At 38.7% G+C, this 24,345-nt stretch overlaps 1 protein-coding gene across 2 annotated transcripts in view; it reads right to left on the bottom strand.

Moving 5' to 3' along the window:
• Positions 1-4,348: 4,348 nt before the first annotated feature.
• The window catches only part of CEP78 (centrosomal protein 78), a gene marked incomplete at both ends in the record, with an annotated part of 33,203 nt that continues 13,206 nt past the window's right edge, over positions 4,349-24,345 (bottom strand). The window contains 8 exons of one of the 2 annotated variants that reach the window (XM_079706188.1): positions 4,349-4,912; positions 5,469-5,516; positions 5,839-6,010; positions 6,863-7,029; positions 8,277-8,354; positions 18,625-18,753; positions 20,121-20,166; positions 21,579-21,714. In XM_079706188.1, coding sequence (XP_079562314.1) covers positions 4,349-4,912; positions 5,469-5,516; positions 5,839-6,010; positions 6,863-7,029; positions 8,277-8,354; positions 18,625-18,753; positions 20,121-20,166; positions 21,579-21,714 — 1,340 coding nt within the window. The remainder of the gene's footprint in view (positions 4,913-5,468; positions 5,517-5,838; positions 6,011-6,862; positions 7,030-8,276; positions 8,355-18,624; positions 18,754-20,120; positions 20,167-21,578; positions 21,715-24,345) is intronic. The other variant, XM_079706189.1, reaches the window with a different exon arrangement.

The raw sequence follows: 24,345 nt of genomic DNA, 5'->3' as shown, positions 1-24,345 counted from the left end.
CATCTGACACTGTTTAAAAAAAAAAAAAACAGAATTCCTGTTTGCATAGATTGTGTATGCTCTGGTAAACACTCAGCAAAGGTACACAGTAATTTCTCAGTAAAGGTACATGCACATAAAATCTAACCCAAATGAAAATATTTAATTTCAATTAAGTGACATTGCTTTAGGTTTAGTATTGAAAGTTTAACGAAGTACTAAAATTGTACATATTAAGCAGCAAAGTATCCATATTTATAATTTTTAATGGAATCACTTCAAATGATCAATAAGACATGTAAATATGAAAGAATTTTAAAAGTATAATTATGTATGTGTATATATGTCTCTGAAAAATCTGTGTCAAAGAAAACTGAGGCTATCAGTATAAACTCATTTAACTTCTATCTCTTCTTACCTTTATTTCCTCCCAAACTTACCAGTATCCATCCAACTCGAAGGATACAAGTGCTTTTTATATACTGTGCAAGGTTTTTTTTCTTATCCATATTTCCATGTTTCCCCAATTCTCTAAGTTACTTATCTACATCTTCAGGATCTCCTTTATCGGTTCCTTCATTTCAACATATAAAATATAAGTCCTTCTCATTCTAAAAAATTCTTTTTTGCTAATTATTTTCTCTTTTCATCCAAACTCCTTCAGAGTAGCCTATTCCCACTGTCTTCACTAGGCCCTGCCTGGCCCCCACAGGCAGCCCTACACCCTCAATTTATTGCAATCTGGCTTTCTTGTCCACCACTTCACTGAACGGCTCTAAGGCCACTGGGGACCTAACTGCCCAAATCCAGTGGACACTTACAGTCTCTGAAGTATGACACTGTCATCTACTTCCTCCTTCTTGAAACTCTATCACCTCTCTCCTTCCCAGAATTCTTTCTCTGCTTATTACTTAAACTTTGACAGTACCCACAATTCTCTGAAATCTCATCCATTTTCATGATTTCAATGACTGCTTATATGTGCTGATGACATTCAAATTTTTATCTTTCCATGTCTTCACATGCATATCCAGTTATCTATCAGTTTGTCCCCTGAATTCTACAGGTGCTTTAAAATTCAACATGTCCAGAAGTAAAGTCTTTTCCCCAATTCAGTTCTTTATTCCCTATTTCCAAGCTCAATGATACCACCACCCAACCTTAGTCACACAGATGGGGGTCCAGCCTCTGCCTCCTACTTCTTCCTTACTTCCCAAGACCAAGTCTTGCTTGTAATTTTCTAAATACAATTAGAACTTATTTCCTCCCTTCATCTATACCTTATTTCAGACCCCTTTCTTCTTGCTATTACCTGGTCTAGAAGTTACCAAATTGCTGTTTGGTGGAACCAGTTGTTAGACACTTCTATTAAAAGAGGACTCTACAGACAAATAGATTTGCGGATGGCTGTGTACCATATGCCTGCTGTGATGATCCAGAATGAACACTAGCCTACAGCAGCCCCAAGAAGCTGTACAGTAAAGAAACCTGATTAACTTTACTTAAGCCAGTTTCTCCCTTCTGCCGGCCTATAAATCTTTCAGTAGGGACAGGAGAGGAGGTGGTAGCGTGAAAGTCCCACTTGAAAATAAAAAACACGCTTCCTCAGAAGAGTGGGGCATAATTATCTCCAGGCTTCTTCAAATTGCTCATCCATACTGACGTCAGTGGTCTAAAATGCCACCTGAACTCGTCCTTTCCATTCTTAGCTATTATCTGAGGAAACCAGCTCCACGCACATGGGTGGTTAAGACCCGCTCTCCTCCTCCTCGCTGCCTCCTTTAGGGGCACTTGCCGCTGCCTGGGGACACTGCACTGATCCTCCAGAGCCTGTGCCTGTGGCTCCGTAACACACCCCTCTCACACTCACGGCTCTGGACTTCTGCTGTCCTCTCTGCCTTGAGTGTCCTTGCCCTTCGCCGGCTGACTCACCAGTTTTTCACGAGTCCTTTAAGACTTAGCTTAGGGACTGCCTCTTTCGATGACTTTTCTTTGCCTCACAGCTCCCCCTCTTCTTCCACAAACACTGACTAAACGCCCTGAATATGCCCGGCACAGCATGTCACGTGCAGGATGAGACATCTGCTGTGCGTCTTCCCCTCTCACTCCACTGCTAAAGGGCCAACACTACATCTTGCTCATTGTTTCACTCCTCTAACACTCAATCCATGACTAATGAACTAACTAGTACTGTAGTAGTCCTCTTAGTAACAATCAGGCAGGACCTTCTAGAAGAAATCTGACACTCCAGCTTTTCTCTGATCTCACCTTTCAGTCTGGTTGAACTAAAGACTTATCTGTGCATGTTTACCAGGGAGACATAATTTAATCCAGAGATCTGTCATCACATACTCTGCCGTTTAAAAATTCTGCTCAGATTGGGGAAGGAGACAGGTATGCTTTCTGATAGCCCCACTCTTTTGCACTTCTAGTGCTCACTGGCTTCTCTCTCAGTGCCTTCCTTAAACGCTTCCTCTCTTAACAAGGAAACAGGATAACAAAGTAATTAAGAGCCTGGGTTCTGCCTATCTGTGAAACAGAAACAGAACCAGGGACACAGAGAATAGACTGGTGGTTGCCAAGGGGGAGGGGGTGGGAGAGGGTTGGATTGGGCGTTTGGGATTACCACATGCAAACTGGTGTATATACAGGATGGATAAACAAAAAGGTCCTACATGGGACTTCCCTGGTGCCGCAGTGGTTAAGAATACTCCTGCCAATACAGGGGACACGGGTTCGAGCCATGGTCCAGGAAGACCCCACATGCCACGGAGCAACTAAGCCTGTGCGCCACAACTACAGAGCCTGTGCTCTAGAGCCCGCGAGTCACTACTGAAGCCCGCGTGCTACAACTACTGAAGTCCATGCACCTAGAGCCCGTGCTCCACAACAATAGAAGCCACGGCAATGAGAAGCCCGTGCACTGCAACGAAGAGTAGCCCCCGCTCACCACAACTAGAGAAAGCCCGCACACAGCAACGAAGACCCAACATAGCCAAAAATAAAAAATAAATAAATACATTTATTTTTTTAAAAAGTGGATGTATTTTTAAAAAACCAAAAAGGCCCTACTGTATATCACAGGGAACTATATTCAATATCCTGTGATAAACCATAATGGAAAAGAATATGAAAAAGAATGTATATAAATGTATAACTGAGTCACTTTCCTGTACAGCAGTAATTAACACAACACTGTAATTCAACTATACGTCAATAAAAAATAAAATATAGGGCTTCCTTGGTGGCGCAGTGGTTGAGAGTCCGCCTGCCGATGCAGGGGACACGGGTTCGTGCCCCGGTCCAGGAAGATCCCACATGCCGCGCACAGAGCGGCTGGGCCCGTGGGCCATGGCCGCTGAGCCTGCGCGTCCGGAGCCTGTGTTCCGCAACGGGAGAGGCCACAACAGTGAGAAGCCCGCGTACAGCAAAAATAAATAAATAAATACAATAAAATAAAATAAAATATAAAAAAATTGCCATAAAAATAATCACATAAGGGGGACTTCCCTGGTGGTCCAGTGGTTAAGACTTCGCCTTCCAAGGCAGGGGGTGAGGGTTCGATCCCTGGTCGGGGAGCTAAGATCCCACATGCCTCGCGGCCAACAAATCAAAACATAAAACAGAAGCAATATTGTAACAAATTCAATAAAGACTTTAAAAATGGTCGACATCAAAAAAAAATCTTTAAAAAAATCACATAAATCAGAAACAAATGAAACATAATAAAGTCCATACATTAAAAAAAAGAGCATGGGTTCTGGTCACATCCCAGCTTCCCACTTACTTACAGCTGTGTAATTCTGGGCAACTCACATAATGTCTCCTCAGACTCCTCATCTATAAAATGGGGATGGTAATAGTTCCCTACCTCATAGCGTTGCTGTAATCCATAAACACGGTTAAGTGCCTCGGTAGATGTCTGATGCTCTCTGGTTATTGTGAATTAAAATACATCAATGGCTTCTGGCCATATGATTTATAATAGTTTGACATTTAACCAAATGGTAAAACTATTCCATTTATTATTCCCATCTCTTTTTACCCCTTACCCTGCTTTGTTGTTTATGTTTTCTCCCACCAGAGTGTTAGTTCCAGGAGAGTAAAGGCTTTTTTTTGTTCACTGCTGAAAGCAATAGCACCCAGAAAAGTACTGTACCTATGAAGCCCTCAGTAAACACTAGCTGAAGAATGGTGCAAACTGTCACAAGGAAAAATACACCAAAACTTTCATTATAATAAAAAGGTATAGATAAATCTTTCTCTAATGGCTTCCAGTCAAGTATTTTAAAACACCATATGCTATACTAAAAACATAAGTAATTTATTAAAATTTGAAGGCAAAAACATAATTTTAAAAGATTTAGACTTATGTTAGGCGTGATAGAGTATGGATGCTTTCTTGAAATTTACAATCAGATCCAAGAGTATCACTTTCAGAATGTTCTAGTAGACTGAGTTTAGTTTTAGTTGTCTTTGATGAAACAGTCACTATTCTACTCTCTTTCTTAACAGAAACATGTTTTTTCGAAGACTCACTTTTAATAGCTTTATTAACCAAAGAATTATTTTGCCCAATTCCTTTGCTTTTCTGCTTTACAGGTGAGTCAGAGCAGGAATGCAGGTCTTTCCCAGGTTGTTTCTTAGCAGAGTATTTTTTGGTATATTCACCTGCTTTGGTCATTTTCTCTGAAGAAGACCTGCTATTTCTAGATAATTCCTCTTCTTTTCTTTGACTTCCAGTTCCACAAATGACATCTGCTGAAGCAGGACATGTTCTAGCAATGAAATCTTCAAAAGACTCCTGCCACTGCTCTGTGACTGGGACCCCCAGGTTATCTATGGAAGTTTCTAAGGCCTCCTGAGTAGAGACTGGGACCTGGAAGGAGTCGAGAGACAAAGGAATCCTAGCATCACCTGTAATTTCCTGAAACTGGAAGGAAAAACAAAAGACAAGACAAAAATTCAGTGATGAACAAAGCCAACCATTAAAAAGTAGAGCTCAAAACTTCAATGTTACTCTGCGATATTATTATTAAGACAGTCAATTGATTATTCAGAAGATATCAGAGCCCGCTTCTTTCTAATTATATCTTGCCAAGTGATTCTCAGCTTAACCTAGCTATATCCAAGGCTATGTCCACTATATTTTCAGACTTTGGTGATTGGGGTAGTTATTACCCATTTCCTTTCCCTCACTAAAAATAAACCCTACTCTGTAAGGTTTAAGAAAATTAATTTCTTTTCTATCCTCCAGGCACATGTAAACAGTACATAGTTTGTTGACCAGACTGTGTTCTCAAGCTGTCAGTTCCCAAGACCAGTCTGAGATTGGCCGAGGTGGGCGAAGGGGACTCCAAGTGAGGCTGGAGGAAGAGGTGACAGGTCTCCCTTCCCATTCCCATGACCAGGGGAGTCACTATAATATGTTACCTATTAGCTATGTCTGGATTACTTATTTTAAAAGTTATCTATATCAGTACGTGTACCTTCATTAGTGTTCCTTCATTGTAAGCTGACTGCATACAAATAGAAACCTAGATAAAATATGAATAGAATAGACGTTTATACAATTTAAAATTTGGAATATTTTCTCTAATGTTTTCTTTCTTCATTAAGGATAGTTTGCTTAAACTCATAAATTTTCTAAAGAACTTCCAGTTTTCTTATTTACAACAATACAGTATCATGAAATGGGCACACATTTACTAATCTCAGATTTGGAAAGGACTCCAGAGTCTTCTAGTTCCCGAGCATGTGAACTATTAGAGACTGATCATTATTATTTCCTCTATGACTTGATCATTTCCTTTTTGCTGATCACTCTTGGAATCATTAAGTGCTGTTCTGTCCACTTACTTGGATATTTTGCATTTGTCCTAGGGCACTCTGCTTTGATTCTGATTTTTCTTCTTCAAGTGCCTTCTTTTCTTCTTTAGGTGGACTACTAACAGTAGAATTCATCTGGGGACGACCTAGTAAATGAAAATCTGACTGATCTATACCAGCCATTGTGGCCAGCTGCCCAAGCCTGGATCAGAGGAGGAAAGGAGAAAAGACAAAGGTTATTATAATCACAGAAGAGCAGTTTAGGTTTCCCCAGACCTACAATCACGAAATACTTCTAAAATCTTAAAAGTCAACATCCTACCCCTGACTACAAACCTTTCTCTCCCCCAAATTCTCAGCCCTTTCCAGATTCATCCTCTAGGACACATCCCATCCCCTTACCTATTACCGCTCCATTTTAAACACTGTCTCACTAGCAGCTTCAACATCTACCATGCACCTCGTCCACTGCCTCTCACACCTCCATTCCCACACCTCTTTACCACCTTTCCTCGTTTCCAAGAATGTGTTTGTTCCTTCCTTCCCAACACCAATTCATTCACTGACAAAACACCACTCCATCAACTATCAATCTCCACTTCCCTCTTTCAGCAAAATTGCTCCCAGTTGAGAACCACTGACCTATATCTTCCCTGCAGATTAACAGTAATTTTTATGTCTAAGACAAAAATAACTTTAACTTAAACTTATCAAACGAGCAAATAAGTGAAAGATAGGAAAATTCTTATGCATTCCCGAATATTTTCAATGAAAACTGCCTTCAATTTAGTCTTTACAAAAAACTATACCTATTAATTACTCTGTCTACAGGTTACTCTTCTATAATGGGCTCCCCACTCTACCAAAGCAGGCTCCCCTATTTGCAGTTCTTAAAAAATTTAATTGCTCATTTAAAAAAGTCCACTATATTACCTATAATTACACTAAATTTGGCTAAATATGCCCATGGAAATGATGAAAACTGCTCCAGTTCCTCAGCAAACTACCATTATAGTCGCAAAGAGAAGAACGCCATGAAGAGAAATGAACTAACCCAGCATCTTTAAGGAGATCCAAGAAAGCGTGGAACTTCTGAAAAGAATTCTCAATGCTGCCCAAAACACCTTCATCATCCAGGATCATGCTTGTCAATGAGTGAGCATGAAGGGCTTCAGACAAAGAGAAATTCATATTTCTTAACTGGGCGTTTTCATGTTCCAGCTATAAAAGAAAACTGAAAATGTCTGACATGATTTTTTCTCATTGTCATCCAAAGTAGCCTTGTCTAATTTCAAGGAACAAAACTAAAACACTCAAAATGTAATTAATTTGTAACTAACCTAACTCTCCACCAGTAAAGACAGAGACCACATCACATAATAACCAAAACCCACAGGCACCCAACAAAGTTTCCTATATAACACTTAGGTGGTATATAAATAAACTAAAGTTATCATTTTATTAATGATATCTCACAAAAGATCACATTTCTAACTGGTTAAAATCATATTGGAGCCTCATTCCACATTAGAAAATTACCTGCTTTAAGTTTCCCTTAAATTAGAAAATGAAATATAGAATCTGATTTGGACAAAACATATTACAACTCTGCTGAATGTTAAGAATTAACTTTAGTGAGTAAAATATCTAATGCTTACGTTTAAAAGTCCTAAATCATACCCAACCCAATTTATTAAATGTACGATCACCAATATTTTCTTTGGCTTCTTGAAAATATTCACCCCCGTGCACTCTTCCCCTTCTGCTCATCATCTATGCACTTAAAACCCCCTGTAAGCTCAACTCTTGTATTTCTCAGAAAGGCCGTTAATGTTCATGATGCCCCTTTTGCCTTACATGAGCAGGTGCTCAACATTTATTGAATGAGTGTCTGCCAATCCAATGGATGCACTTTCAAAAATTCCTCCCTACACTCACCCTGTGATAAATTACATTTAGATAGAACTTTTTAGATTATGCCCTGCTTTCATGCACATTACCTAATGTAATTCTCATAGTATATATTTTTATCTTTCATTGCATTCTTAGAAGTTTTCCAATATCTTAAATTTATTTAAATGATTCCCTTTCCTAATTCATTGCCAGGAGAGTCTCAACATGTCTTTTATGTTACTGTATATACAGTATATGCACAAAAAGTGCTTTCTTGAATCAAAGAATCATGAACAGAAAACAAGCTAATGTCATATAAAAGCACACACACACACACACAAAACCAGATTCTCACATTTTTAAAAATATGCTTTCTGGAATATAGGTCATATGATCACTAAATACCAGTAAATGCAAAAGTCCATATGATACAACCAATTTGCAACATATTACAGTTTTATATACATATTACAACATATTACAACATATTACATATAAACTATGTGTATATGGCTTAAAATCTAATCAAAATAAAACCAAAACACTCTCAAAAGCAGAAGAAGAAACTTGTTTACCTCACTGACTCGTTTATCAGCCTTAAGTCTTATTACTCTTTCCTCCTTTAACTGCTTTAGGCACTCCTCCAGTTTTTCCTAAACAAACAGAGTAAATATTATAATAATTCATAGTATAATATCCAAAAGCCTTTCCAGCTATAGGTCTCATCAGGATTTAGGGGCAGAGCCAGAAGTGAACTCAGATTTTAGTCTGCTACTGGTAATATCATACCATGCTAGTGAAATGAATTATCAAAATCTATCAAATTAGCATAGTAAAGATTTATTTAAATTCCACTCTTTCCAACATAAATTTGTGGCAGCCCACCATAAAAGCCATATGCGTATAACATAGTAAGTCAGAAATAAAAAGTTAAGACCAAGAAAGAAAAATCTTACTTTTATTTGTGGGTCTCTTTATAGTAGGAAGTCCTATTAATGAACATGCTTAACATAACTGAATTGCATAACTGCAGATTCAAAAGCATTTTTTAAAAAAGTAATCACTTTTAAAGCAATTTACAGTCAAGCACTGTTCCTGGCGTTCTCTGGGCATTAAGTAATCTAATCATCAAAACCCTAAGGGGGGCTTGCCTGGTGGCGCAGTGGTTAAGAATCCGCCTGCCAGTGCAGGGGACAAGGGTTCGAGCCCTGGTCTGGGAAGGTCCCACATGCTGCGGAGCAACTAAGCCCGTGTGCCTAGAGCCCGTGCTCCACAACAAGAGAAGACGCCGCAGTGAGAAGCCTGTGCACTGCAACAAAGAGTAGCCCCCGCTCAACGCAACTAGAGAAAGCCCGCGAGCAGCCATGAAGACCCAGCACAGCCAAAAATAAATAAATAAATAAATAAAATTTATTTTTAAAAACCCAATAAAACCCTACGAGGAAAAAACAATCACTAACTCTATGCTGTTTTACAGATGAGGAAAACAGAGGCAGAGAAGTAGAGTAACAGCCAAGGTCACACCACTAAGTAGCAGAGCCACAGTGGGAACTCAGGAAGCTCGGTGCCATTCCTGTTCACGGAGCTGGTAGTCTTCCCATCACCAAGGTCAATAAAATAAAATGAACACTGATAAACTCTCTTATGAGTTTTAAGAACTAAGACACTTAGGTCCTTGAAGTGGGGACACTGCTTGCAATAGGCAGAATTCTATAAGATCCCCTAAGACTCCTACTAACTGAAGTACACAAACCTTCCAATCATCCAATCAAGCCCTAAATCTAGGTGCTGGAGTGAAGGGATTTTGCAGATGTAACTAAGGTTCAAAATCAGTTGATTTTTTAAGATAGGGAGATTATTCGAGGTGGATGTGACCTAATCAGGCACCCCATAAAAAGGACCTGAACTCTTCCTAAATTGAAGTACAAAAGGGACAAGAGGGAGACTCTCCATTGCTGGCTCTGAAGAAGTCCAATGCTGCAGCAGGGAAGGCAAGCGAGAGGCCTCTAGGAGCTGAGACTGTCCCCCGAATGACAGCCAGCAAGGAAATGGGGACCTCTGTCCTGCAACTGCAGAATCTGAATTATGCCAACAAGCCGAAGAAGCTTGGAGGCATTCTTTCCCAGAGCCTCTGGATGCTAACACAGCCAGACTGACATCTTGATTTCAGCTCTGTGACCCACACAAACTATGGTGAACATCCACCGTTTGGGGCTCAATGTCTTATACTTAAATTTCACGTGCTTTAACACTCTCAGGAGGGAACCCACATGTTCCCATGTGTATCTGAGCAGGAAGCCCAGTCACGCTGTGCCTGGACTTCTGACCTACGGAACTGTGAGCTAGTCAAATAGGTATTGTTTTCAGTCAGTAGGAGTATAGTAAAAGAATTAATATTCTACTCAACCTCCAGGTTCGTGAACAAAATAAATGACTGTCATTGTTTTAGGCCACTGTTTCGGGGTGGTTTCTTATGCAGCGATAAACAATCAGAATACCTATACTTATGAAAACAGAACGGTATATTTATACATTTTAACTGCTTTGAGCAATCACTTAAAGAATGAGGAACTCTATTATATGCCGTCATTGGGAGAGGAACTGGTATCACTTTCTGGAGAGTAGCTTTTGGTATCTAACAACAATCCTACATCAGGAGTTTACCCTAAGAAAATCAAAGATGTGGGCAAAGATTTATCTACCAACATGATGTCATAAGATTGTTTATAACCAAACCCTAGAAGAAAGCTAAGAGCCTCCAAATTGGGACTGGTTTAAATAAAAATAGCTCACCATCTGAAGGAATGCGCTATGAAGCCACTAAGAAAAGAATGACAAGAGGTCTCAACCAGAGTTAATAAATGGGCTTCAGGAGTTCTACATTCAAAATATATCTGTGCGGGGCTTCCCTGGTGGTGCAGTGGTTGACAGTCCGCCTGCCGATGCAGTGGACATGGGTTCGTGCCCCGGTCCGGGAGGATCCCACATGCCGTGGAGCGGCTGGGCCCGTGAGCCATGGCTGCTGGGCCTGCGCGTCTGGAGCCTGTGCTCTGCAACGGGAGAGGCCACGGCAGTGAGAGGCCCACGTACCACACACACACACACACACACACACACACACACACACAAAAATATATATATATATATATCTGTGCGTTTTTCCTGGGAGATGGTGCATAAGCTTAATCAAATTCTCTGATGTAGAAGAGTTATTTAGTGACATGACAAAACATTTTTGATACTTTTTTAAGACAAAAGAGCAGATTAGGTGTGTGTACATGCAGAGGTGGCTTTTATTTCCTTCAATAAGTTGTTCATTGTTTTCAAAAATTTGCTCAATGAACATATATTTTTATATTTAGAACCTATTTTAAAAATTGAGAGTCTAATAACTTCAAATTCTTTAATGTTTCATTACTAAAGCCAGCCAAGTTTTCAATGGCGAAAAAGGGAAAAAAATTGCAAAATTCCTCTGCGTTTAATATAATGGTTTAATAAATCTTCTAAAACTGATCTCAAAGAAATTCTAAACAAATAAGCAAACAAACAAAAAAACCTCACCACAGTCAGAGGAAAGTAGACTAAAAATTCCTGACTGGTTCTAAATAGCACATCGAAGTGCAATTACATGAAATAGTTTCTCCCTCTAGTGGAGGGAATTAGAACACAGTGTTAAATTAGAACACAGTGTTAAATTTTTGTGAAAAAGTGTACCCTCCTCCTACAAAGTATTAATAATTCATGTCCCTTACATGGAAATACGGAACCAAAAAAGTTAGAAAGTAAAATTGCTTGATATTCTATTACTTAAGTAAGACTAATGATAAGGCTTTGGAATAACTTTCCTTCCTGTCATCTGCTCTCCTTCCTCCCTTCTGTACACTGGCTAGGGTGATTTTTCTGGGACAAAGTTCCCATCATATTGTATATTAAATTTTATGTTCAACTTTTTTCCATTTAACATTGAAATCAATCATTTCTCATATAATCAAGGGATTCATAACCTTGATTTTTTTTGTGGGCTACAAAATATTCCACTGGGTGGGTTTACTGGTTAACCATTTTACACATTTAAATTCTCTCCAACTTTTCAATATTATAAGACAAAATAACCATTTTTATACATGAAGGCTTTTTTCCATATTGAGAATGACGTTCTTGCAATAAATCCATAAAAATGAGTTTGAGATCAAAGCAAATGAACATTTTTAAGGCTCTGAGGTACCTATCTCCAAACTTCTTTCCAAAAGGTTTCTAAGATTTTATACTGCCATCAGTGATGTATCACTTGGTATATAACCTCTATTATAACTGTTGGCTTACTTCCTCACTTAGAGTGCAAGTTATTTGAAGAAGGGAGTGTATTTTATTAAGTGTTTAGCCCCAGCACCTGTGCCTAGCACAAAGTAGATGGTCAATAAATAATTGCTTAATAAGGAAAATCCCTGCCAATACAAGATGTATGTGTGTGAAAGATAGACTGTATGTTTTTCTCTAACTGAATAGATGAAAACTTGTCATCTTCTTTAATGTACAATTTTTTTGCTTATAATTAGTAATTAAATTCTCTTTTAGATTATATTTTAAAAATTCAGATTCTCTGAGGCAAATGGGCCTGGCCCTACCCATTAGCTATATAACCTTGGACAAGTTCTGTAACTCTAAGTCTCAACTTCCTCATCTATAAAATGGAGATAAGCTCCCATATCACAGAGCTCTCATGAGGATTACATGAATTAAAACACATATAAAATTAGAAGAGTGCTTGGTACATAGAATATGTTCAATTAATGCTGAATGAATGAACATGCGAATGCAAACAGTAGTGAAGGGTTTAAAATGAAATGGTCTCATCCCACTCCCACATCCAGCACTCAAGAAGCGACCGATTCTTTAAGCAGGTTTTTAACTGTAAAATACAATATGTGTACTGAGAAGCGCACAGAAAAAAACTGTCAATGTGACAAATAAAAAGAGAATCCTTACATAACCACTACTCAAATCTGAAAGTATTGATACTTGTCAGCATCTCAAAAACCCCCCATATCCTTTTCTCATCACAAGCTCCTTCCCTCTTCCCAGTTAAACACCATCCTCATTTCTTAACAATCATTTCCTTTAACCTGCATGCATCCCTAACAAAATAGTTTAGTTTTGTCAACATCTAACTTTATGTAGAGGATCATAGTATATGAAGTCTTCTCTATCTTATTTCTTTCACTCAACATTGGTTTAAAAAATTCATCCACATTGCTGCCTGTAGCTCTAGTTCATTCAATTTTATTGCTGGATAGTCTTCCCACTGTACGAATACACATAATTTATTTAATTTTTGATTCTTAATGGACATTTGGGGTTTTTTTCAGTTTGTGCTAATGCAAATCATGGACAGGAATCCTGCTGTACCGGTTATCCTGGTGCATTTATACAGGGCGGGGGTGAGGGCTGCTGGGTCACGGGGTATTTATATACCTTCAGTTGATGGAGCGTGCTAAATGCTTTCCAAAGAAGCTGTGTTGATTTATACTCCAGTATAAGCAGGGTAGAAGATTCCCATAGTACTCCAGGTCTACAATACCTGATACTACCAAACTTTATTTATGTATTTGTCAATCTGATTGGCATGTAGTTTCACTGGTTTTGACTCATTTTTCTCTTATTATTTAATGAAGTCGTACATTTTTCGTGTTTACTGGCTGTTTGGATTTCCTTTTTTATGAGGTTTAAGTCAACTATTGTTATTTTTAAATTTTTAAATTATTATTTATTGGGCTTCCCTGGTGGTGCAGTGGTTGAGAGTCCACCTGCCAATGCAGGGGACGCGGGTTTGTGCCCTGGTCCGGGAGGATCCCACATGCCGCGGAGCGGCTGGGCCCGTGAGCCATGGCTGCTGAGCCTGCGTGTCCGGAGCCTGTGCTCCACAACGGGAGAGGCCACAGCGGTGAGAGGCCCGCGTACAGCAAAAAAATTTTAAAAATAAAAATAAAAATAAATAAATATTTATTTATTTTTGGCTGTGTTGGGTCTTCATTGCTGCCTGCAGGCTTTCTCTAGTTGTGGCGAGCAGGGGCTACTCTTCGTTGCGGTGCGTGGGCTTCTCATTGCGGTGGCTTCTCTTGTTGTGGAGCACAGGCTCTAGGCGCGCGGGCTTCAGTAGGTGTGGCTCGCAGGCTCCGTAGCTGTGGCGCACGGGCTTCGTTGCTCTGCAGCATGTGGGATCTTCCTGGACCAGGACTCAAACCCATGTCCCCTGCATTGGCAGGTGGAGTCTTAACCACTGCGCCACCAGGTAAGTCCAACTATTGTTTTTTTTTTTAGGTGTTGGGGGTAGGAATTTATTTATTTATTTATTTTTGCTGTGTTGGGTCTTCGTTTCTGTGCGAGGGCTTTCTCTAGTTGTGGCAAGCGGGGGCCACTCTTCATCACGGTGCGCAGGCCTCTCACTGTCGCGGCCTCTCTTGTTGCGGAGCACAGGCTCCAGATGCGCAGGCTCAGTAGTTGTGGCTCACGGGCCCAGCTGCTCTGCGGCATGTGGGATCCTCCCAGACCAGGGCTCGAACCCGCGTCCCCTGCATTAGCAGGCAGATTCTCAACCACTGCGCCACTACGGAAGCCCCCAACTATTGTTATTTTGAATTCTTCTCCATTTCCAAGTAATACTCTTACATGACCATTTTCTCACTAAATTTGAGGCATTATCTGTTAACTTTCTAATTTACTAAGTAAGGGTTTAGTTCCTTTACACAATTTCCTATGTCCACACTGCTCAGTAAAGTTATGTCATCATTAGTTATTCCACTGCTCATGATCTCTTTGACTTGTAGTGATATACTTAAACACCTACATTGTTGATCAACTATAAACTCTCTCAACGTCATGCTTTGTAAAAATGAGGACATTCATACCATCTTCCCTTTTTTCTACCTCCTGTCTACCTTCCAAACCTAGCTTTTATGTTGTCAAAGTTGAAATTTATATTCTGTTCTATGTGCAGTTAAGTCTTCCGTTATTTGAGAGTCAGTACGGAGTAATGTTTAAGAGAACAGGCAGAGAGTCTAAACTCAAAGCCTCAATCCAGCCCTAAATTAGGTACAGCCTGGGCAAGTTCCTTCCCTGTCTTAGCTTCCTTTTCTGAAAAGTGGGAATGATATTAGCACCAACCTCATAAGGCTATTCAGAGGATTAAATGAGTTAATATATGCAAAAACACTTAGAGCATAATATATACTAAGTACATATTAGTACACAATACATTTCAGTACATACCAAGTTAATACTAATACATGCTAAGTATAGTTTAGGTTAGTTATTTGTTATTACATGCAAGTTGACAATAAAAGCTGCAAACGAAGACAGTATTTCCATTATTACAATTAAATTAATATTGCCCACTGCAGATGTATTGTGTCTCTGTATACAGACTATACCTCCTTCTATACTGTTTCAGTGTCACTGCCCTTGTGTAGGGTGACCACATACCCCAAGCTGCCTTGGGCTGTTCCAGTTTATACCTGTTGTCCTGATGTTACAGCATTATAGCACCTCCTTACACTATTAAAGTGTTCTGGTTTGGACAACAAATTAGATAGGTGGTCATTACCCCTGTGTGTCACTGAAAAGGGGGACATCTATAGTGTCAAGTTTAAGTGGATTCTTCCCTTCCTCACCAATAGTAGGTTAAAAATCAACCATAATTTAGTCTGCTTCATGTTTATGTCAGTATAGCATTTTCGTCTCTGGAGTTCAAGTTCCTTCTCCTCTTCCTCTCCCTCCTCCCTTCCAACAGTGCCTAATACCTAGTAAGTACAATATGCCTCAAGGTGTTTCTAAGCTCTCAATCACACAATCAATAGAAGCCTCTCCACCCTAGACTAGCTGCAATCTGCACTGAATCCCCTATTACCTTCCTTCTTGGTTTATTGCCTCATTTTGCTGGATTATTTCTATAAATAGCTTAAGGTGTAGCACAGGAGGTAAAATTTTCAAATTTCTTTATGTACAAAATATCTTATTCAGCCTCCACTTATGACTGATAGTTTGGCTACATACAAAACCTTAGGGTGAAAATTATGTGCCTGAAAATCTTTGGAGGTATCTTTCTAATGCCTTCCAGGATCCATGGTGCTGATGACAACTATGATAAAGTCAGATTTTAACTTTTTTTTTTAGGTGACCCAGTATTTTTCTCTCTGGAATGAATGTATCCTCTCAGTAGTTTATTCTATTTTATTTTATTTTTTCAGTATTTTAAAATTTCACAATGAAGGGTGTCTAGGTATGAGTCTATTCTTGCTCATCTTGCAGCTATTTTCAATCTGAGGCCTGATGTCTACTTTCAGCTGTGGGGAATTTTCTTGCCCTTTGAGAGCTTCCCTCCACTTTTTTTCTGGGTCTAAAGTTTCTAATAGTAACATGTTGTATCTCCTAGATGCAGCCTCTCTAACATATTTCTATCACATTTTCCATTATGTCTTACTTTTTTATAGACTGAGAAATTTTTTAAATTCCTACTGAATTTTTTTCAGCAACCATATTTTCATTTCCAAGAGACCTCTTTTGCTTTCTGACCATTCTCTTTTTAATTAACCCCCTAGTCTTATTTTATAGTTGGCTAGCTCTTTTTAAACCTCTCTCAGGATACTAATTAGGGGGTTTTATTAAATTATTTTGTTCCCTAAATTGTCCCTGGTCCTACTAGGATATGTTTTCTCTCTTTTTCCCCTTCTCTCATGTTGTAAGCTTTACTCAACTATCAGGCAAATGACAGTTATTTTCTATTTAAGAATGAGCGCAGAAAGCTCCCTGAAGTCAACGATTGATTGGTTTCTTATGCAGGAAGCAGCGGGGAGTAACTGTAATAGCATCCCCCCCAAACACTCTTTTCTAGGGGGTAACAACTCACACTAGCTGCCTTAGTTCTCCCCAGTTTCACTGTTTTCAAAATGAAATCATCTCATTTCAGGAGCGTGAGGGCGGGGCTGGGAGTCCACTCCTCCAAACACAACCCTTCAATGAGCTCCCCTATTTCAGTCACACTTTTAAATAACCCCACCCTCTCTCCTACATGTGCATCTGAGCATGGAGCTGCTTCTGCAGGTGGGGTCAGATTCCTCCTCAGTTGAAGGTGGTCCATGCGCATATTCTAGGTGATGCTTTTCCTCTGTTCTACTGCTTCAGTTTCACCCTCTTCCACTTGTCTTCCGTCTTTCAAAACTATGTTGAAATCTCTTGACTGTTGTGGGCTTATATACTTAAACACTTTGATACCATCATTTTACTGTATTGTCAAAACAGACAAGAGCTGAAAGGGTTCTCAGTGCATTCTGAATCTGCTATTCTGTGGTCCCGGTGTTTAAACTTCTTGGTCTTCCCCAGTGTCTATCATTGCTTTTAGAAATAAAATCTCCTGGTCTACTCGTGAAGGAAATGAATACAACACATCTAAAATGACAAGGAATGTGGGTTAGATGCTCTAGGGTCTTGTCGTACTCTGCAACTTACTAATAAACCACTTACATGCTACAAATTTTAGGTGCTCATTTATAAAACAAAAGGGGGCAACTCTAAATGAACTATAGGTTACTCCTCCTCTAACATTTCATAATTTTCTAAGTTCTTTTCTTAAAATTTCTCTATATTATCATTAATTTTAATTAAAAAATAAAAATCTAACTTTCTCTTTTGAAAATCAAATAGTAATTTCCATAGTCCTACAATAATGGGATAATTAGTTCCGAAACCTGTCAAGTTTCATGTTTCATATGAAAAGAAAATCATATTAAATAATTTTTAAAAATTAAACATGGACTTTGTAACACAAAGACAAGGTCACCCCAAATGGTGTTCCCTTATTATTATTTTTTTTTTTGTGGTACGTGGGCCTCTCACTGTTGTGGCCTCTCCCGTTGCAGAGCACAGGCTCCGGACGCGCAGGCTCAGCAGCCATGGCTCACGGGCCCAGCCGCTCCGCGGCATGTGGGATCTTCCCGGACTGGGGCACGAACCCGTGTCCCCTGCATCGGCAGGCGGACTCTCAACCACTGTGCCACCAGGGAAGCCCGGTGTGCCCTTATTTACTAGAAATTTTCAGCTCTGCATTAAAGTTGAAATAAAATAAATGTATTATTTTTGAGGTTCAAAAATTTGTTATGAAAATCAATTTTTCTTTTCTGTCCATACAAACAAAAGTATGGAATGACATTAGATATCAGGTTTATTAGGTAATATAATGTAGCTTCTTGGTATTTTTTATTTTAGGAAAGGAGAATATCAACATTAAAACTTTTTTCAACTTTACTTTTATTTAAAATGAGGTCATATTTTTCTCTTATAAAAAGAGAGTTCAGGGCTTCCCTGGTGGCGCAGTGGTTGAGAGTCCGCCTGCCGATGCAGGGGACACGGGTTCGTGCCCCAGTCTGGGAAGATCCCACATGCCGCGGAGCGGCTGGGTCCGTGAGCCATGGCCGCTGAGCCTGCGCGTCTGGAGCCTGTGCTCCGCAACGGGAGAGGCCACAACAGTGAGAGGCCTGCGTACCACCAAAAAAAAAAAAAAAAAAAAAAAAAAAAAATAGGGAGTTCAACTAGAACTGCCAATTTTCTCATCTGTAAAACAAGAGCACTGAATCAGCTGACTACATTCAGAACTCAATTTCTTTATCTTATGATCACTAAGGTTCTCCCTAAATCTAATATCCTAAGGTTCTAAGGAAAGAAAAATATATTACTAATGACATGTTTTGATTTTTATTTCTTAGAGTTCAAATGTCCACCATTCACCTTGGTCTAAGCTTAAGGAACCATTCAAGGGGATACAATGCAGATGGGAGGAGAAAACAGAACCCTCACACAAGCTCTGCAGTGTTGCAATCAGGCTTCCGTTTGAAAAATAATCTTCTCTACAGCTTTAAAGCGATAACTTTGTACCTGCAATGCTTCTTGTTTCAAATTGATTTTCTCTGGCTCTTCCTGAATACTTTCTGAGGAATCATCGACCTCTTCGATTTCTGAGGAGGAAGGACTCTCTACTGTCACAGTCACAGGAAATTCTGATTGCTTAAAGAAAGAAGGCAAGATTGTATAAAAGATAACACAAGCAGATACCAAATATCCAAATATTAGAGGACATTTAACAAAAGTAATCTGAGGTATCATTATTTATAAATGTCTCTCACTGCTCCTTAGTCTAAAACAGGCAATGACTAAGTAAAATTACAGTAACTTATTTTTGCTATGTTACTGTACTGACCTCTGTTGTACATGGTTAGGATTAGTATTGGGAATTGCCCATATTATTTTATTAAGTTTCTTTCGCAGAAGCCAAGTGAAGAGCCAAGGTAAACATTTTTTCTCACATCAACTTTATACTGCAAATGAAAAATTTATTCTTCACCATCAGACAAAAACAGTCTGGAAGAAAATGTACTTTTTCGGAGGAAAACTCATCAGTAAGGGGACTGATAAAGAATCAGAAGAATAATCAGAAAGTCAACATATCTAAGCTGTGAATAATAAACATTAGAATTTTAAAAAATAAATCACATACACATACACAACTAAAACTGACCCATCAAAAATTTCATCTTCTCATCACCCTTAAGCCAAAACTAGTGTAATAGTAATACAATTCTCCTGTCAAGCTTCACTGCCACTGCAATGTTGTTCAATATGACATTTCCAAACATTTAAAAACTGACCTGGTCACAACCCCATAAAAGTCTACAGATCATAAAGAAGTGTGCTGGGATTATATAACTACGCAGAAGACAAGTCACTAGGACATCATTTTGACAACAAGCAGCAAACCCTGCAGCATAGGAAAATCCCAACAGGAGAACGAGGCGCACACCCCTCCCTCGGGGCATGCAAGGCCAGGACTGACACCCAAAGTGCTCTTCTCTCAGTCTCAGCAACTATGCAGTCTCCCAAGAGCACTGGGAAGGAGAATCTGATACTGACAGTAGTAGCTTGCCATGAGGCCAGAAGAGAGGGAATGTGTGTGGCCTTGGTGAGAGAGCAGAGGTTTGGTATATGTTGCTTTATATTGGCTTTAAGATCAGGAATTTGTACATATAGCCCGCAAACAACATTTCTTGAAAACATATGAACATTCTTGAGTATGACAGCTCCCTGTGAGGGGTCAGAAATGGCAGTCAAGTTCGTTTCACTGGGTAACAGCTGATTTGCGGACTGGAGAACAGGCTTCCTTGTTTACAGACATAACCACAAGGCTGCCGGTTGTGTGAAAAATCCACACAACTACACAGTTGCATTGGGAGAGCGACCAGACAAGTTTTAAAAAGATTTATTTCAGAGAGGGAAATGCTTCTTGTAAGGCTCTGTCCGTTTAAAAAGCAAAAAGAATGACCATCCACCTTTCCCAATTCAACCCCCTATATATTATAAATATGATAGCTACATACCTGCAATTGATTACATACATCACGAGCTTTGATGAATGGAAAACCCCTAAAAAGATATCAACAAAATGAAGTTATATCTTGATGTAAATACATCACCAGTTAAACCTAGTTAATACAACTATTTAGTATTATGTACAGTATCCATACAGAATTGTTTATAAAAATAAGCTCAAAAGGACCTGGAGGGCTCTGTTATGGAGAAAACTGTACAGAATTTAGCCGACTGGCTTGGAGATAACTCTCTGAACTGCTGAGAGGCACCTTCAGTTCCTACATTCAGGATGGTTGAGATTTCAGTCTCACTTCTTTTTTTTTCTTTTTTTTTTTTTTTTTTTTGCAGTACGCGGACCTCTCACTGTTGTGGTCTCTCCCGTTGCAGAGTACAGGCTCTGGACGCGCAGGCTCAGTGGCCATGGCTCAGGGGCCCAGCCGCTCCGCGGCATGTGGGATCCTCCCGGACCGGGGCACGAACCCGTGTCCCCTGCATCGGCAGGTGGACTCTCAACCACTGTGCCACCAGGGAAGCCCCAGTCTCACTTCTTTAACTGGTGATATTAATCATTCTCTAATTTACCACTCCAAGCAACAAGGATGGTCCTGAGATAAGTGTCTCAGAAAGAAGATAGGAAACCACAGAGTTGTTAAACTCAAGTGCAAAGACTGGGGATTCAACACTATAGTTAATGCAACAGCAATTCACATTACCATTTGCAAAAAAGTAGTCAGTTGTCCAATGGGGATTATAAACATCCATTTAACATGAGCAACTGAACACGTATTTTACACAGTAACTACTTCAAGTACCATTTAAAATCAATTCTCTTTGTTTTCTTAAGCAATTGTTAACCTCCAATTTCGTGAATACTACCAGGTAAGTCACTTGAAAATAATCTAGAGCCATCTATTTCACTTAGCAAGCCTAAAGCTATAGTTCAACAATTTTATTTACAGTTCTATGACAAAAATTACTATGAACAGCTATCCCCTGGATAAGTAATCAGCTAAAGCTAGTTTGACTCACTAAAGCTGATTTACTGAGTTAAGCCAGTTGGTTTAGAATAGGTCTACTCCGTATTTCTAATCCATTCTGCATTAAACTATTTCCCATGCCTAAAATGTCTTTTTTCCCATTCGTACATATCCAAATTCCTACTTCTGTGCTGTAGGGCTTGGCTCAACTACACCTGGCTTTAGTGAAACTTTTCTCACCTGCCCAACTGGAGATAATTTTAGTCTCCTCATGACTCCCATGGGTTACCTCTGTTGTGACACTTGAGAAACAAGTTGAAACTCTCAATTATTTTTTGTTTTTCTTCCTTAAAGGGCTCATTAGGCAGAAGCCATGTGTGAGTTATCTTTTTTGCTCTATAGAAAGCACCAGAGACCGCCCACATAATAGAAGTTCCAAAATAAAGAATTCTGAATGACTGAAAAAGACAGGGAATGCAAGCACGTTACCTGTTCCTTTTTGCACGTTCTGCAGTACGCCACGGCAGGAAACCAGACACACCAGGTGGTAGAGGTTCAGGAGCATAACATTCTTTACCAGTAGAGTGTTTCCTTCCATTACTTACAGGTTTCTTTGTGGCCAAGCCTATGTTTGACAAAGCATGATAAGAAGGAATCAAGATGCACCAAAGGTCTACAGGGCAACTGTTACACGTGTACACTTTGAAAGGAATCAAACAGGCACTTGACAATGATGCCAAGGCCATTAAAAAGAGGATCGTTTTGTAAAAAGGTTTTACATACACGGGCCTCTCACTGTTGTGGCCTCTCCCGTTGCAGAGCACAGGCTCCGGACGCGCAGGCTCAGCGGCCATGGCTCACGGGCCCAGCCGCTCCACGGCATGTGGGATCTTCGCGGACTGGGGCATGAACCCGTGTCCCCTGCATCGGCAGGTGGACTCTCAACCACTGAGCCACCAGGGAAGCCCCAAGCCAGCATTTTTAAAAAATATAAGTTCTCTACAGTAACAAGTTATTTTAACTAAAACAAAAGTACTGAGATGTGCAGAAATGCAAAATAAATTTTTAAAAAATCCCAAAGAATGATACATTTTATGTATCATGCAGAAACACTCAAGTTTATTGACTCTTAGAACACCTTTGGCATTTCTGAATCTCCAGGATAGAGAAACACAGATACACACCCATGACTTCTGCCAAACAGAATCTTTAGAATTAGACCAAAATTTCAATTTAAGATGAATTTTTCTATGTAAAAACAGTAAGTTATAAGACTACAAGTTGCTGGGTGGTAGGTGAGTCAATGTTACCCTCCTATAAGCCTGTCAACATTCACTGCTCATTTGATTTCATATGGAAAACACACACAAAAAAACAAATGAAACCCACTGGATAAAAGAGTGAAATGTGGAGACATCCTATATTTCAGTAGTAGAGAGTCAAGTATCTTTATATGAAATATTTGGTAGCAAAAACTAGACCTACGTGTTAATATTTTATTTAGAACAAGCCATATATTAAAATTCACATTTAAATATTTAATTTGAATTTACTGAAAACAAACATCATAGGTTAAAATGGTTATATTTATCCTTCAAATCTACTATATTTTATGTTATTTATTTATTTTAATAGATCTTTATTGGAGTATAATTGCTTCACAATTCTGTGTTAGTTTCTGTTGCACAACAAAGCAAATCAACCATATGCGTACACATGTCCCCATATCCCCTCCCTCTTGAGCCTCCCTCCACCCTCCCTATCCCACCCCTCTAGGTCATCGCAAAGCACCAAGCTGATCTCCCTGTGCTATGCTGCTGCTTTCTACTATATTTTAGCAGCATTAGGATGGAGTGTAAAATAGAGTGCATGTGGTAATATAGGACAAATATTTCATAGAGTGTAGCTTATTGATAATCACCACATGATCCGGTGTGACTTATATGCCTCTTAAAAATATATAGGAGCTCAGTTCATTTTGTGCTATTCTATTTTGTTTAACTTAATTACCCTCAAAAAAAATGTTTATATGCATGTAGTTTGTATGTGTATACCCTTCCTTTACTTTCAGAAACTAAAGAAAATATATTTGTAATAAAAATTTTTTTAATTACACTTTTCTTGTTAGGAGCTAAAAAAAATTTCTAATAAAAGTTCCCATCTTTTTTTAGGCATACATAATTACAATATAAATGTGACACAATTCACACCATTATTTCACCCCTATACTCACCTGGATCTAACTATATACCCAGGCATTGATTTGGCTTACCTCTATGTCTCCAAATAACTGAGGCAAATACAAAAAAAAGCCCAAGAAATAAAATTACTCTTAAAACAGATCAATGAGCTCATATACTTCACTTACATTTCCACTTTGTTTAATCATGCTAAATAAAAAAAAAAATTTAATTGTTTCATTCTCATTCCATGATGCCCTATTATATACCACCAGGTACTAATATTATAGAATTCTTAATATGTTTTACATATACATGTTTTATTTATATATATTTCTATTTCTAATATTATAGCAAAAGTCAACTTAGCTGTTTTAAGAATGCTTTACGTATGATATAAATTTTTAATAATAATATGTAATTAGTGTGATATCACAAATCTTCTTTGTATGTACTATTTGTTTATTAAAATATCACTGTCTTGAAATAACTGGCAGACAAATCATAAGCTTTTTTTTTGATTTAATAAACACTAACAACTTCTATTTAATACACTATTGTCCAAGCAAGTTGATTAATGGAGAATCAAAAACATACATCTTTAAGTAGAAAAAAAAAGCTGTCTTTATGAAGATGTTTACAATAGTTTATTTTAGGTTATTTCCAATTTCTCACCAATTTAAAAAACTGACCAACTCAATGAAAACTTGTGAATACAATGTTAAAAAGTATAACTATGAATCATAAAATTTAATATGAAAAGATAAGAATGGCAAATTATATGTAAGCTATGTGGAATTATGTTTATAGACAACAGGAAGAGAAAATAAAAATGTAAATATTGCTTGATAGGATAATGAGATTAGAGGTGGTCTTTTAAATTTTTCATTTTTATGTTAATACCTTTATAAAACCTAAAAATCTTCAAACAACACGTTTTTTAAAAATGGTGGTAAAATACACAAAACAGAAAATTTATCATTTTAACCATTTTAAAGTGGACAGTTCAGTGATATTAAGTCAACAAATTTTTAAAACTTTCAGATGGCACCTAAATAAAAGATGTGTTGTTGTCC

Source organism: Hyperoodon ampullatus, assembly GCF_949752795.1.
Source record: "Hyperoodon ampullatus genome assembly, chromosome: 6".
Classification (NCBI taxonomy): domain Eukaryota; kingdom Metazoa; phylum Chordata; class Mammalia; order Artiodactyla; family Ziphiidae; genus Hyperoodon; species Hyperoodon ampullatus.
This window is presented reverse-complemented; position numbering and strand designations above follow the sequence as displayed.